This window comes from Primulina eburnea, chromosome 2 (genome assembly GCF_022965805.1).
Source record: "Primulina eburnea isolate SZY01 chromosome 2, ASM2296580v1, whole genome shotgun sequence".
Classification (NCBI taxonomy): Eukaryota; Viridiplantae; Streptophyta; class Magnoliopsida; order Lamiales; family Gesneriaceae; genus Primulina; species Primulina eburnea.
Window position 1 is genome coordinate 3480842 of NC_133102.1, and position 11885 is coordinate 3492726.

General features: G+C 35.4%; 2 protein-coding genes across 7 annotated transcripts; one reads left to right on the forward strand and one right to left on the reverse strand.

The window, feature by feature from the left end:
* The first annotated feature begins 568 nt into the window (after positions 1-568).
* On the forward strand, positions 569-5672 carry LOC140820450 (uncharacterized). Of its 5 annotated transcripts, none has more exons than XM_073180750.1 (5): positions 569-693; positions 2331-2679; positions 2767-4720; positions 4820-5026; positions 5184-5672. In XM_073180750.1, the coding sequence occupies exons 2-5, from the start codon at positions 2387-2389 to the stop codon at positions 5505-5507; spliced, it is 2778 nt and encodes a 925-aa protein (XP_073036851.1). In that variant the 5' UTR covers positions 569-693; positions 2331-2386; the 3' UTR covers positions 5508-5672. The 5 variants fall into 5 exon arrangements, with proteins under 5 accessions (XP_073036851.1, XP_073036845.1, XP_073036861.1 ...); XM_073180744.1 differs by having other exon boundaries at positions 2334-2679; XM_073180760.1 differs by having other exon boundaries at positions 575-688; positions 2334-2679.
* Positions 5673-6881: 1209 nt separating this feature from the next.
* Positions 6882-11760, reverse strand: LOC140820474 (deaminated glutathione amidase, chloroplastic/cytosolic). 2 transcript variants are annotated; one of them, XR_012115497.1, is made up of 10 exons: positions 11581-11760; positions 10924-11060; positions 10411-10539; positions 10222-10280; positions 9054-9166; positions 8879-8971; positions 8631-8733; positions 8232-8314; positions 7144-7241; positions 6882-7068 (listed from the first exon to the last, which is right to left on the reverse strand). XR_012115497.1 is itself a non-coding variant. In XM_073180772.1 (9 exons), exons 1-9 carry the CDS (start codon positions 11668-11670, stop codon positions 7212-7214), a joined length of 837 nt encoding a protein of 278 aa, XP_073036873.1. In that variant the 5' UTR covers positions 11671-11760; the 3' UTR covers positions 6882-7211. The 2 variants fall into 2 exon arrangements, 1 of the variants encoding a protein (XP_073036873.1); XM_073180772.1 differs by having other exon boundaries at positions 6882-7241.
* Between the last annotated feature and the right edge of the window lie 125 nt (positions 11761-11885).

The following is an 11885-nucleotide window of genomic DNA, read 5'->3' on the forward strand; positions in this document are numbered from 1 at the left end:
TCAAACATCTAATGCTCAATCTTTTTCTTTTCTCACTTTCTCTTCTTTCTTCATACTTCATGGTGGTTATGTTTCAAAACCTCACTCATTCAATCTTACTCCACGGCTGAATCATCACTCTCGCCAACTCCAACTCCAAAGTACGAAAGCAAATGTAACGCACGAAACCAGCAGTTCAACACTCCGCGTCTTTGAACTCGGACTCTTTCGTTAAGCATTCATCGATTCCTACTGGTTAAGTATTCATATATGCTGTTTTTGTGTAGCATTTGGGTCTGCATTGTTAAGCATTCGGGTATGCATCCGTTATATACTTTATTTTTATTTCCTTTTTTCATGCAATTGAATAATTTTATTGTGAAATTTAATTATGAAAATACAGCGGGTAATTTTTCCGGGTCAATTTCGGGTGGGGGAGAGAAAAAAGAGGGCGGGCGGGCCCAAAACAGACGCTCCATTATACGCGCGGCATCGGAATATTTTTTAAAAGTTTGTAGTGATTTGACTATTTTGACCCCCAACACATCTTTATTTCCTTAATTAATTACATATTGAATAGCCATCAAATCAACAAGTCGCCAACAGATATGATTACACAAGCGTTTCTTTTTCACACTGAAAACTTTGTTCCAATAATATCTTTTCTTGGAATTTAATTAGTTCAAGAATTCCGAATTTCATCATCTCCGTTCAGTAAACTACAATCTCTTTCTACGTTTCTTTCCTGTTTGTTTGTGAGCAATTTTTTGCATATAGTGTGATATGTGGATGTTTGTTTTTGTTTGTTTGTTTGATGGGGTTGTGTAATAGGATTCTTGGAGTAACTGGATATAGTAATCGTCTCAGATTCACTATTTATTGATTTTATTCTTGTGTTGGAGAGTTTTTGAATTTTTTTGAATTTTTTTGGACTTATATTAGGTAAGTAGTCTCGAGCAGTAAATCTTCGTAATGACGCTTTATTTTCGGTAAAGTTTGAATCCTTTAAATTTTTTCATCTGAAAACATGGAATGTATCATATCTTTAAGACTGCAACGGTAACTTCACTGCTTAAAGTTTATTGCCCCGAGGGTGAAAGAATGAAGTGATTTGTGAGTTTTGTTTGATATCTTTTTTTTTTCTACTTTTGGGTGGAAATGTGTGAAGAGAAAAAGAGTAAATTTATTGCAGGGAAGGATTTACATAATTTATTATTCTTCAAAATTTCCCTCTCTTGTGCGAGGAAGAACCCAAGAATGTGATTTGGGATTTGTTGGTCAACTCTTTCTTGCAATTTGCAATAATTGAATCCAAGACCGTACTGAATCTGAAATGGGTTTTTGATTTATTGTTCTTTTCCTTTTTTTATTGGTTTGCAAATTTTTCTACAGGAAATGGTCCTTTACTTTCGGTCAAGTTTATCTTTTTCCCCTAAATTTGAGTTTTTTTCATGGAAATGGGATGAATGGAGTGGACTTTCATGTTTGGAAGAGTAAAGATTGAAGAATATAGGAATTAAGGGTAGATGGTCATTAAAGCAAAAGAATCAACTGACACTAATGACAGCTCCTGGCCACGAATGTTTTTCTAATCATGAATCAGAAGCACGTTGATTTGTTTTTTTTAATGAGTTCTAATGATTCTTGTTAATGGTAAAGGTTGTGAATAAGTACTGTATTTGTATAGTTTATGCGAAGCTTTTAGCATAATCATTAATGCTAATTCAGCAAGGATATCGCTATTTTTTAATGCAAAGGTTCATTTACTTGTTACAGTATCGAGTTTTGCTTTCTGATTAAATTGGCTTGTGTTGCTAGTTTTTAGGTATTGTCCATGCTATACCAGGATATGTGCTCCACATTGAACATATATTGTAGGATGCATTAAAAAATATACGTTGATCCCACACAAAATTCATTCTGCTGTATGTGATACATGGGGACTATTTCTTCGATTTAGCATAGAATATAACATTTCTTGATAGGTCATTTATATAATTCCTAATTTGTTAACCTGGTTGTTAAACTGGTCACCTTCCAAGAAATTCTTTGTGGTTTATAACTAGTGACCTTGATGTTCTGGGGAACTTATATTGGCGTTTCACTTAGTTTGTATGGAATTTTGCCAACTTTTCAGATGCTCTTGTTCTTATTCAGATTACTTTATTCTAATTACATATTTGTTATATCACTGTTAATTATAATACTAAAACATTGTACTTAATTCAAGAGGTTTCATTTAGAAAACATCATTATTATGCATGCGTTAGTATGTCCACATTGAGTTTCTACTGTTGCACGCTTACTTACTCGTCTTTTGTTCATTCTTCTTCTTCTTGTAATTTTTTTAGCAGATCACTTACAAGTTCCATAATTGATAACTAGACGTGGAGCTCAAGTTGCAAAAATGAAAAAGCTATTCTTTTTCAGATCCAACAGTGGAAATGGTAATCAAGTCTCCCCACCGTCAACAGATAAGAGAATTTATTGCGAAAAACCAGCAGAAAAGTCCAGAATAAACAAACATGATTCTGAGGATGGTGTATATGGTAACGCTCCATGTTTAAGAAGAAGCCTATCGTTCTCCTCTGGATCTGTTTATGAAGCGGGGAAAGGGACAAAGAACTATGCGAACCAAAATGGCTCTCCATGCAGTACGAGCCATCACTCTCACAAACAATCAATTCAGTCGTCCTCACGGTTGGCAATTACTATTTTCTATAATAATTTTTTAGTCTATTCCTGTTTTTGCCCTTATAAACATACGTTACAACAATTCTTGTTCAGTTCTCGTGCTTCGACTCCTGAGAGGCGAACCAGGATTAACTACTCTGATGCTGCTGTGGTTAATAATTCACAGAAAGTGGAGAAATCTAATTGTATTGTTTCCAGAGCACACTCTGATTTATCTGAGATCTCTTCTCATTGCTCCAGTAATGTCTCAAGCAAGGTCTTGGACCGTTACATTGATGGAGAACAACATAATGAAAGTAGTGAAGAAAATGTGAATTTCTCCTTGAATGATCAATTGGACAAACGAAGTGTTGTGGTTAAGCAACTCCCTCCTGGTTTGCCACAAGATTCCAGGAAGCAGAAACCAAAATCCCAATCTTTTAGAGAAACCAAATTGTCCCAATTTCATCCTTCTTCTAGAGTCTCAGGTGATGATGGGTTTCGCCATAAGTCCCCTCGAAAACTTGCAAGAAAAGTGATTGAGAAACTTTCCCATTCTCAACTTTTACCTGAAATGAGGTCCAAAGAAGTGTTCCCTGATAATCCTATCACCATTGAAGACATTTATAACAGAAACTATACTGATGAAATAACTTCAAAAAACCGTGTAAGCGATTGGAATAGTGAGACTGGTGGATCTTATCATGAAGAAATGTCAGAATTCTTGGAGAGACAGTCTTGTTCTGGCGATAAAATCGAAGTTGGAGAAAATATTGATACTTTGACTGAAACAGATTTGGAGCTGTTCAAACAATTTAAGGAAGCCGAGGACCGAGCTGCACTTCTCTCAGAAGAGCTTGAACAAGGAAACTTTCTCGAGGTTAGAGGGTTTAGCTTACCTATATTGATTCAAATCATTAGGAGCTTGACAGAGGAGAAGGCAAAAATGGCCCTTGAGGTTTCATCAGTCCTGCAAGATAGGATTGCTGAAAAGGCGTTATTTAGAGAAAAACTTAAAATAGCGAGGGAGGACTTGGGTTCACATACTCGGCGATTGGAAAAGGAAAAGAATGAGTTGCAGTCTGCACTTGAAAAGGAATTGGACAGGAGATCAGTTGAGTGGTCCCTGAAACTTGAGAAATACCAGGCAGTAGAACATAGGCTTCGCGAGAGGGTAAGGGAATTAGCGGAACAGAATGTGGGCCTTCAAAGAGAAGTATCTTCCTTCAGCGAGAGGGAAACTGGCACTAAAACCAAAATCGCAAACTCAGAGAAACAACTTGAGGAATTAGCAATTCAGGTCAGAGAAACCAAAGAAGAGAATTACTTACTGCAGAAAAATCTATCTGAACTGAAAGATAAAGCTAGAGTCTTAGAAGAAGATCGAGACTGCACCAGAAGAAACTATAAGGAAAAGGTTACTGAGTGCAAGGATATGCATCAAGCTATCAGTAGACTTCAGAGAACCTGCAGTGATCAGGAGAAGACGATTGATGGGTTGCGAGGTTTTTGTGAGGAACTCGGAAAGAAGATTTCTTGTGAGAATTATAATTTTGGGTTGGCTAAGGTGCAAATGGAACAAATGAGACTTACTGGAGTTGAGCATGCACTAAGGAAAGAGGTAGAATCATCAAGGGTCGAAATTGATTCACTTCGTTGTGAGAACATTAATCTACTTCATCGTCTGAAAAACTATGGGAATGAGGGAAATTATTCAACTTTCAAGTTGGATCAAGAACTACAGAACCGTATCGGCTCCTTGCAAGATCAAGTGATTCCGTTGCTGATAGAGAGTAATCAACTTTGTCGGAAGCTACTCGAAAACATCAAATCAAATGCCTGCCAACTCTTGAAAATGGGATCAAATTCTGACACAGGTTTCACAGGCCAAGTTCTTGAATGTGAAGTGAAACTCCAAGGTCTAGAGAGGGCTGCTGAAAACTTAACGAGCAGCATGCGAACCATTTCCAGTGTCTTGCACGAAAAGTCCACAATTTTGCATGATAAGGTGCACCCTGTTGCTATGGGTTCTCATGAATCACCCAGAAGAAAAGATGCACAATCGGAGGTGAATCGATTGAGACATTTATTTATCTTTTTCCCACACATTAATTTTGATTTTTACACTCTCCATTACCTGAAAACAAATCTTTGGTTTACTTTCCAGGACATAATTCTTTCGGAGCTGAAAGCTGAGACCTTATTGACTAGTTTATTGCGTGAGAAGCTTTATTCGAAGGAGCTCAGCATAGAGCAGCTTCAAGCTGAGCTAGCTGCAATGGTTAGAGTTAATGACATTCTAAAATGTGAAGTGCAAAATGCGTTGGACAATTTTTCTTGCGTAAACCACAAGAAGAAAGATCTTGAACTTCAGGTGAACTTAATACTACTTTTGTTGAACTTTAGATCTGTTTGAGTTTCTCAATTGCTACATTTTTCTAGTGCTCGTATCAATCTGGCAGTATGTATGATGTGACTATTGCACACCTATTTTTTAAATAAAATATCATCTTCTCTATTTTTCTCTGCAGATGATGAAAAAGGACGAGATTATCGATCAACTTGAAGGTGATTTGCAAGAAAACAAGAAAGAATTGGCTATAGTAAAGGGAATACTACCAAAGGTGTCTGATGAAAGAGATCTCATGTGGGATAATGTGAAGCAGTATAGCGAGCAGAACATGTTACTGAATTCTGAGATTAATGCTATGAGAAAGAAGATAGAGGCCCTTGATGAAGATATACTTCTCAAAGAAGGCCAAATCACCATATTGAAAGACAGTATAGGTAAACCTTTCGACCTGCTCGCTAGTCCAGATTCTACCGATAATTTCTGCTGGAAAGATTCATGCTAAAGCAACTGCAGAAAGAACGATTATCGTGAATATTGATTATTATTAGAGTTTTATGGCTTTGTTTTGATTTATACCTCGTTGCATAACAAACTTAGGAAGCTTGTGATTTCTTGTAGAATTCTTGGTTCTATTTTGTGTTTTAATAAACATATAATTGTGCAGTTAGTTTTTTTTCCCAACCAAGTACGATGTGTGATTGGTTCGCAGTTGATATAATTTTTGGGTTTTCTCCTCCCCCGTATTTAATAAACTCGACATTTACCTGCATGTTACAATTTTTGTGCTTGATAAGAGACAAATACAATAAATATCGTGGAGATGAATGCAAAAAAAAAAAAAAAATCTTTAATTTTCTGTTTAGTTATGGAATCTTGCCATCTTGGTTATTCAGTTAGCCACCATTTTTACTTAGTTCTAATTTTTCCAAGTTTTAAGCTATTGTTGGTTCGTGGGTTGAACTTTGAAGGATCGAGGCTCTTAGGGACTGAGCCGAGGGAGGGCAAGTACAACCTTTGAGCAAATTTGTTCACATTAATTTTTACGAGTACATGGAATTCAAAATTATTGTTACTTGCAATTTAAAAAAATTGTTACTTATATTGTATTTTTTTATTTTACTTTTTGTTAAAAGAAAAAAACTAAATTATTCTCCATGCAAGTTGAAATAAGAGCTTAATTTTTATAAAAATAGGACCTTAATAATGATATATAGATTAAACTATTATGGTTGAATAAGGATCAAAACTATAATTCTCCTAATACTATCGTCATATTAAATCCTCGGTTCTACTATATTCGTTTGTTGGTACAAAAAATTTGTGCCTCCACCTTAATTATTATCGTTAAAAGTCAAATCGAAGAAAAATTAACCAAACTTGACTTTAATTTTTTTAAAACGTGAATTCAAACTCAGTTGTTTAATTATCATCTTTTCCATTTAATTACATATGAAGTTTAAAAGTGAATTACCAAAATTTCACGATAATTATCCAGGCCCTTAAGGTTAATTTGGATGCCCTTTGACAATAATAGCTAGACCAAATAGGCCAATTAAGATTAAAAAATTAATATATATTTATCTTTTTTTTAAAAAAAAAAGAATTTTTTTCAATTGTTTGTTTGTTTTCATTAAATAATACCTATAATGACTTTATACGTTTTGGATAGAATTGTCTTATCTGTTTTGAACATCAATTTTCTCCGCGATTTTTATATACACATTAAAAAAAATAATGGTTGTGAATTTCATCATCGTTAAAAAAACCTAATTGAACATTATATTTAGCGGAATTCGTTTTATTACTAAAAAAATATATTCTATTGTATACGACGAGATTAGGCACATTCAGTGGGTCAGCTCCATGTTGTATAAAAAACACGAAATAACGGTATGTAGATTGCAAGTGTATTGACACAAGTACATACATGTTGGTGGTAGTGCAGTTCAGAACCTCCGAGGCCATGAGCTTAACTGCTGTGTCCCAATTTGTGGCACATACGTCTCGATGGAGAGATCAAACAAGACAACGAAGATTCATTTATTCGTCGTGATCGCCATCATCTATACATATTATTGTTCTTAACTTATTATCACTAGAAATGAACTGGAGAGTCGAAAAGAGATTAAGATGCTTGCCCGGTAGCCTGCCTTCTCCACGTACAACTTGGAATCAGAATAGCACCTTCTATAACTCACAAAGAAGCTCATCTCCAGAATCCGATTGGCTTGCGATGCTGTAAAGTAAAATCCACTGAATTTAACACTTTCGAAGAAAATTCTATAGATGCAATGAACTTGAGTATGACTCGAACGACTTTGAATTAGTGAGAGTTTGAGATGCAAACAGTACACGATAAAGTAAAAATTTATAAAAGCAGCCAAGTTCAACTGGCTTGAGATTAGTATTCTTTGTATGAATTAGGATGATGGGATTACAGCATGAATTAGAAGTTTAGAACTAGACATAGGAGCAACAGATAATTTTCATATGCAACATTAGTTCTTTGAAAGTAAAACAAGTGAAAGAAGAACTAGCTTACAAGTCAGCATCACCCAGTGTAATATGTCTAATTATTTTAAGATCATGTCTCATTATTTTAGGATTGCTTCTACGAAGAATCCAAATGGAGACTTGAGAGGGATTTAACAAGGCTATAAAATCTACATTTACATGCAGTTATTTGATCACCTTTACGAGTTCCGACCATTTTGCGTAGTAAAAGAATTTCTACAAATTTTTCCATCGCATATTGGCATTCAAATCTTTAAATTGTAAGCAAACAATGAGATATTCAACTATAAAATAACCTAACATGATTAATAAGTTTTTTCTTGGGCATGAAAAAGAAAATCCTGATGTTAGCTTAGAATGTGTTACAATTCTTCCTTAAACATAATTAATCACGCAAATCTATTGTATCTGATAATAAAATAGACACTGTTCAAGTCTAGTTTAAAACGATGAAGACTTTCATATCCCATTTTAAAGACCTAAATTCAACATTGATAGGACCAACCAGAAACCTACCCATGAATCAACCAAGTAGACTGAAAAGTAGTCCATGATTTTTTGTGCTTCGGTTAACTTAATCTAAAACAACAAATTAATTTCCACTACCCATTCTGATTTCTGCACCATGTATGCCTCAAGTGACAAGGGAATGACTTAATTCTACAAGTTAAATACAACACTAAGGTATGAGTTTGATAATACTTAAATTAACCTCAGAAATTGGCATCTTTGATCTGACAGAATCAATCAGCGAAAAATCAATTTCCGCAACAATAATGCCCGTTGAAAGTCGATCTGTAGCATTAACAAGAGGCAGAGATATCAACAACACAAATAATGTATGCCTGAATTGGAATGTCAACTGAAGTCTAAAACATCACAAATATTCGACATACACAGCAATAACATTTCAATAAGGGAAAAAGCATCCACATCCAAGCAGTAAAGATATCAGCCGTTCATCTAAATTTTTAAATTTTTTGTTATAAAGTTGTATGTGGAAATTTTCAGCACAGATATTCTTAGATGAACGAGTGACCCCTATAAGAGAGACAAACTCAAATAAACATAGATCAAAAATCGCGCACAAGATACAAGAAACAGCAGTAACCTGGTAGCCGGCCAATAACTGTACCCCATGGATCAATTATCAAGGAAGCGCCATAGCTTTCTCTTTCATCACTATGCTTCCCAGCTTGTGAAGCAGCTATGACCTATGTTATTGTTATATTTATTATTAATATTACTACCACTACTACCATCTACTTGAAAATAATTTTGTATTAGAACGTGGATAATCAAATTCAGTGCTAAAAAAGCACATATGATATGGCATAAAAGAAAGTTTAAGTGGCATACATAGCACTGAGTTTCAATAGCACGTGCACGAAGCAGAATCTCCCAGTGTGCCTCACCTGTCACTTTTGTAAAAGCAGCAGGCACCAACAACACCTACAGTTTACAAGAAGAAAGCATAAAAATTTGGTGGCAAGAAAAAATAACTACACACAGGGGATGTAATATCTGAGTATACCTGAGCATCATGTTTGAACCTCAGCTGCTGGTATAGTTCAGGAAACCTTAAATCATAGCAAACTGTTAGACCCAGGCATCCAAATGGGCTGTCCACCGCAACCAACTCCTTTCCTACACCAAATAATCAGTTTATAATGTTTACTGTACCGCATCGAAGCGTAATTATATTATTTAATGTACTTGAGGTGCTGTTGATGAAGCTTAACATGGAACCCACATGCATCCTAAATTATTTATTGCTGAACAATAAACAGATAACAGATTTAGAAAGATTTAAAACTGTTTAATACTGAACCAAGCAAGGGATGATGGGATAGTTTGATAACACGGTAAGAGATTCATTCCAGGAATAGTTCACAAATATTCTTGATGTCTCAACCAAAAAGGTAAACTAAGGGTAACAACAACAACGACTACAACAACAATAATAACAAAAGACATCATAATTTCACAGAGCATTTGAAATAAAGTTGCAAATTTACAGGGAAAAATATATAAAAAAACCTAATCCAAGTCACATCACTTGATAGAATTCAAATAGCCAATCTAAATGATATGTCAAAGACTTGAGAGCTTTTTTATTCAGTTTCTCTTATCACCCAACCAGCAGCTGCTGGTCCTCATGTCTTTCTTTCATTACATTTCTTTTCCTCTAACCTTTTGTTGACTTTTCCCCGAATCTCCAGTTTCTTTCAACCATCAAACACTAATTATTTCCTCTCAAAAAAATGCAGCAATACAAAGTCCGTCAAATCCATTGGGGCGTCCATCAAAGGCCAAAACTACAGTAGAATGAAGCAGCAACACAAAACACCACTTGCCAAATAGCATTGTACGGCTCATGTCATTATCAATGCCTTTGCATTACTTAATTTTTCCAACTTCGAAAGTGTTAAATTATGCTGAATATAAAAGCTTTACTGAATCCATTAAGATATTTTAACAGGTTCAGATTCACTCCTTTTGGGGGTAACCCATTCCTTGTGCTAATAGTCTACGAGAAATTAGAGAGATTGGGGAGTCAGAGAGGTAACTTCCCGTGGATGCAAAGACGCGAGTAATCATGTTGCGGCAACACTAAATTAAATTTTAAGAGAGGGGATAGAAAGAAAGGAAAAAATTAATCAACTATACATACAAATCTGAAGAAAATAAAAGGTGCTTACCGGCTTCAGTAAAGCTACTCTCCTTGTAAACTGCGCCTCCAGGAACATCAACGTCGAACCTTCAAATATTGACAAAATTAAATTAGAGTATACAGTAGCGATGAGTTCAGATATCAAAATTTTCATTCGCATCATAAAATCATAATACATTACTTATAATGTCAAACAAAGTAAAAGTTAAAATCGCACATGTGCATCTTCCTATAGGTGCTTCTAATATTCCCAGCATCATCAATCAACACATGAGTATTACTCAAGTGTGCATCATCAGAGCCTTTTTCCTGGAATCCTCCGAGGGATAACCAAATATTTGACTCCCTGCAAATAACAACAGTAGGAATATTAATCGAGTTGGAAAAAGAAGATGAACGATATATTAATGCGTCAGCTGCAGATCTTTCACGTGGCAGGGAATAGACTCATGAAACTCAAGTCATCAACATGTACTTCCCACATAAGGTATCAAGAAGAGGACATACAAACTAGTTGGGATCCACATATGAAAGTGAATTCAAAATTAATGGTTGGCTTATCATTATCACTGAAATCAGGAAAAGTTGTGAACTTCAAATTCTTAACTTCTTCAATTTTGAAAAGTGCGGATGAAACTGGAACGGTCAACATAATGAGCACCTATTAAGAAGAATCAAAGCACAAGCAATGGTAGAGGAATTTTAATTGGAAAGACACTAATTATTTTACCTTGCAAGGGAACAATATTTGTTCATAATTGGCCCATCTAATGGTTCAGCAATCTTAAGACTATCACCAGTTTTGGCACCCACATAGGAGAAGTTCTCAGGAAAACAAAGCAATTTTGCGCCAGCTGTAACTGCTTCCTTAAGCAATAACAACTTGAAAAATTAGTTCATTGAGTAAAAAAATCAAACCAGAAAAAAATTAATAATGCAGTATTATTAAGTTTACTAAGAACAGATGCAAAAAAAATAAAAAAAATCAATCTTCTTATAATTGGGACTGACTAAGAATGCTTCTTTTTTAGCATGTCCTCCAATTTCCAGCATTTCTTAGTCTAGCGGTCAACATATCGCATCAAAACCAATGGCTCAAGGGAAAGCTTGACTCTGACAATAATCAAAGACAGTTTCATGCGACAACGGAAAGTTTCGCTAGTACACTAAATCATCAAATCGTTCTAGCTCATATTGCTCCATTAACTATGAGTTCGGGTGGCCTACAAAATTGCTCATGTTACAAATAATTCACTTCGAATAACAAAAAAATTGAAAAAATTTACCGAGTCCACGCTTAACACTGTATCCGTAAGAAAAAGTTTACAGGTCACTCATTTTGTTTAATTCACACTACTTTATGTTCCTTGAAATGGATAGCAGGTACCTTAACGAGGCGAGAGCAGGTGGCGAAATTGGCGGAAACGTCATTGATGGAGGTCATTTGAGCGGCAGCGATGCGTGCAGGATTTGCCATGATGACTAGCGATGATTCTGACCGGTGGAACTGCTCCGCCGGAGAAGGGAGATGATTCGGGTGAGGAGTTGTATCGTCGAGATATATATATATATATAGTTTTGATATCCTGCACACCTATCGTGCACATACCGATGAGGTGTCACTCACCTATTGGATGTAATGAAATATAGAAAAATTGTGCATTCAATGGATGAGTGACACCTCATCAGTGC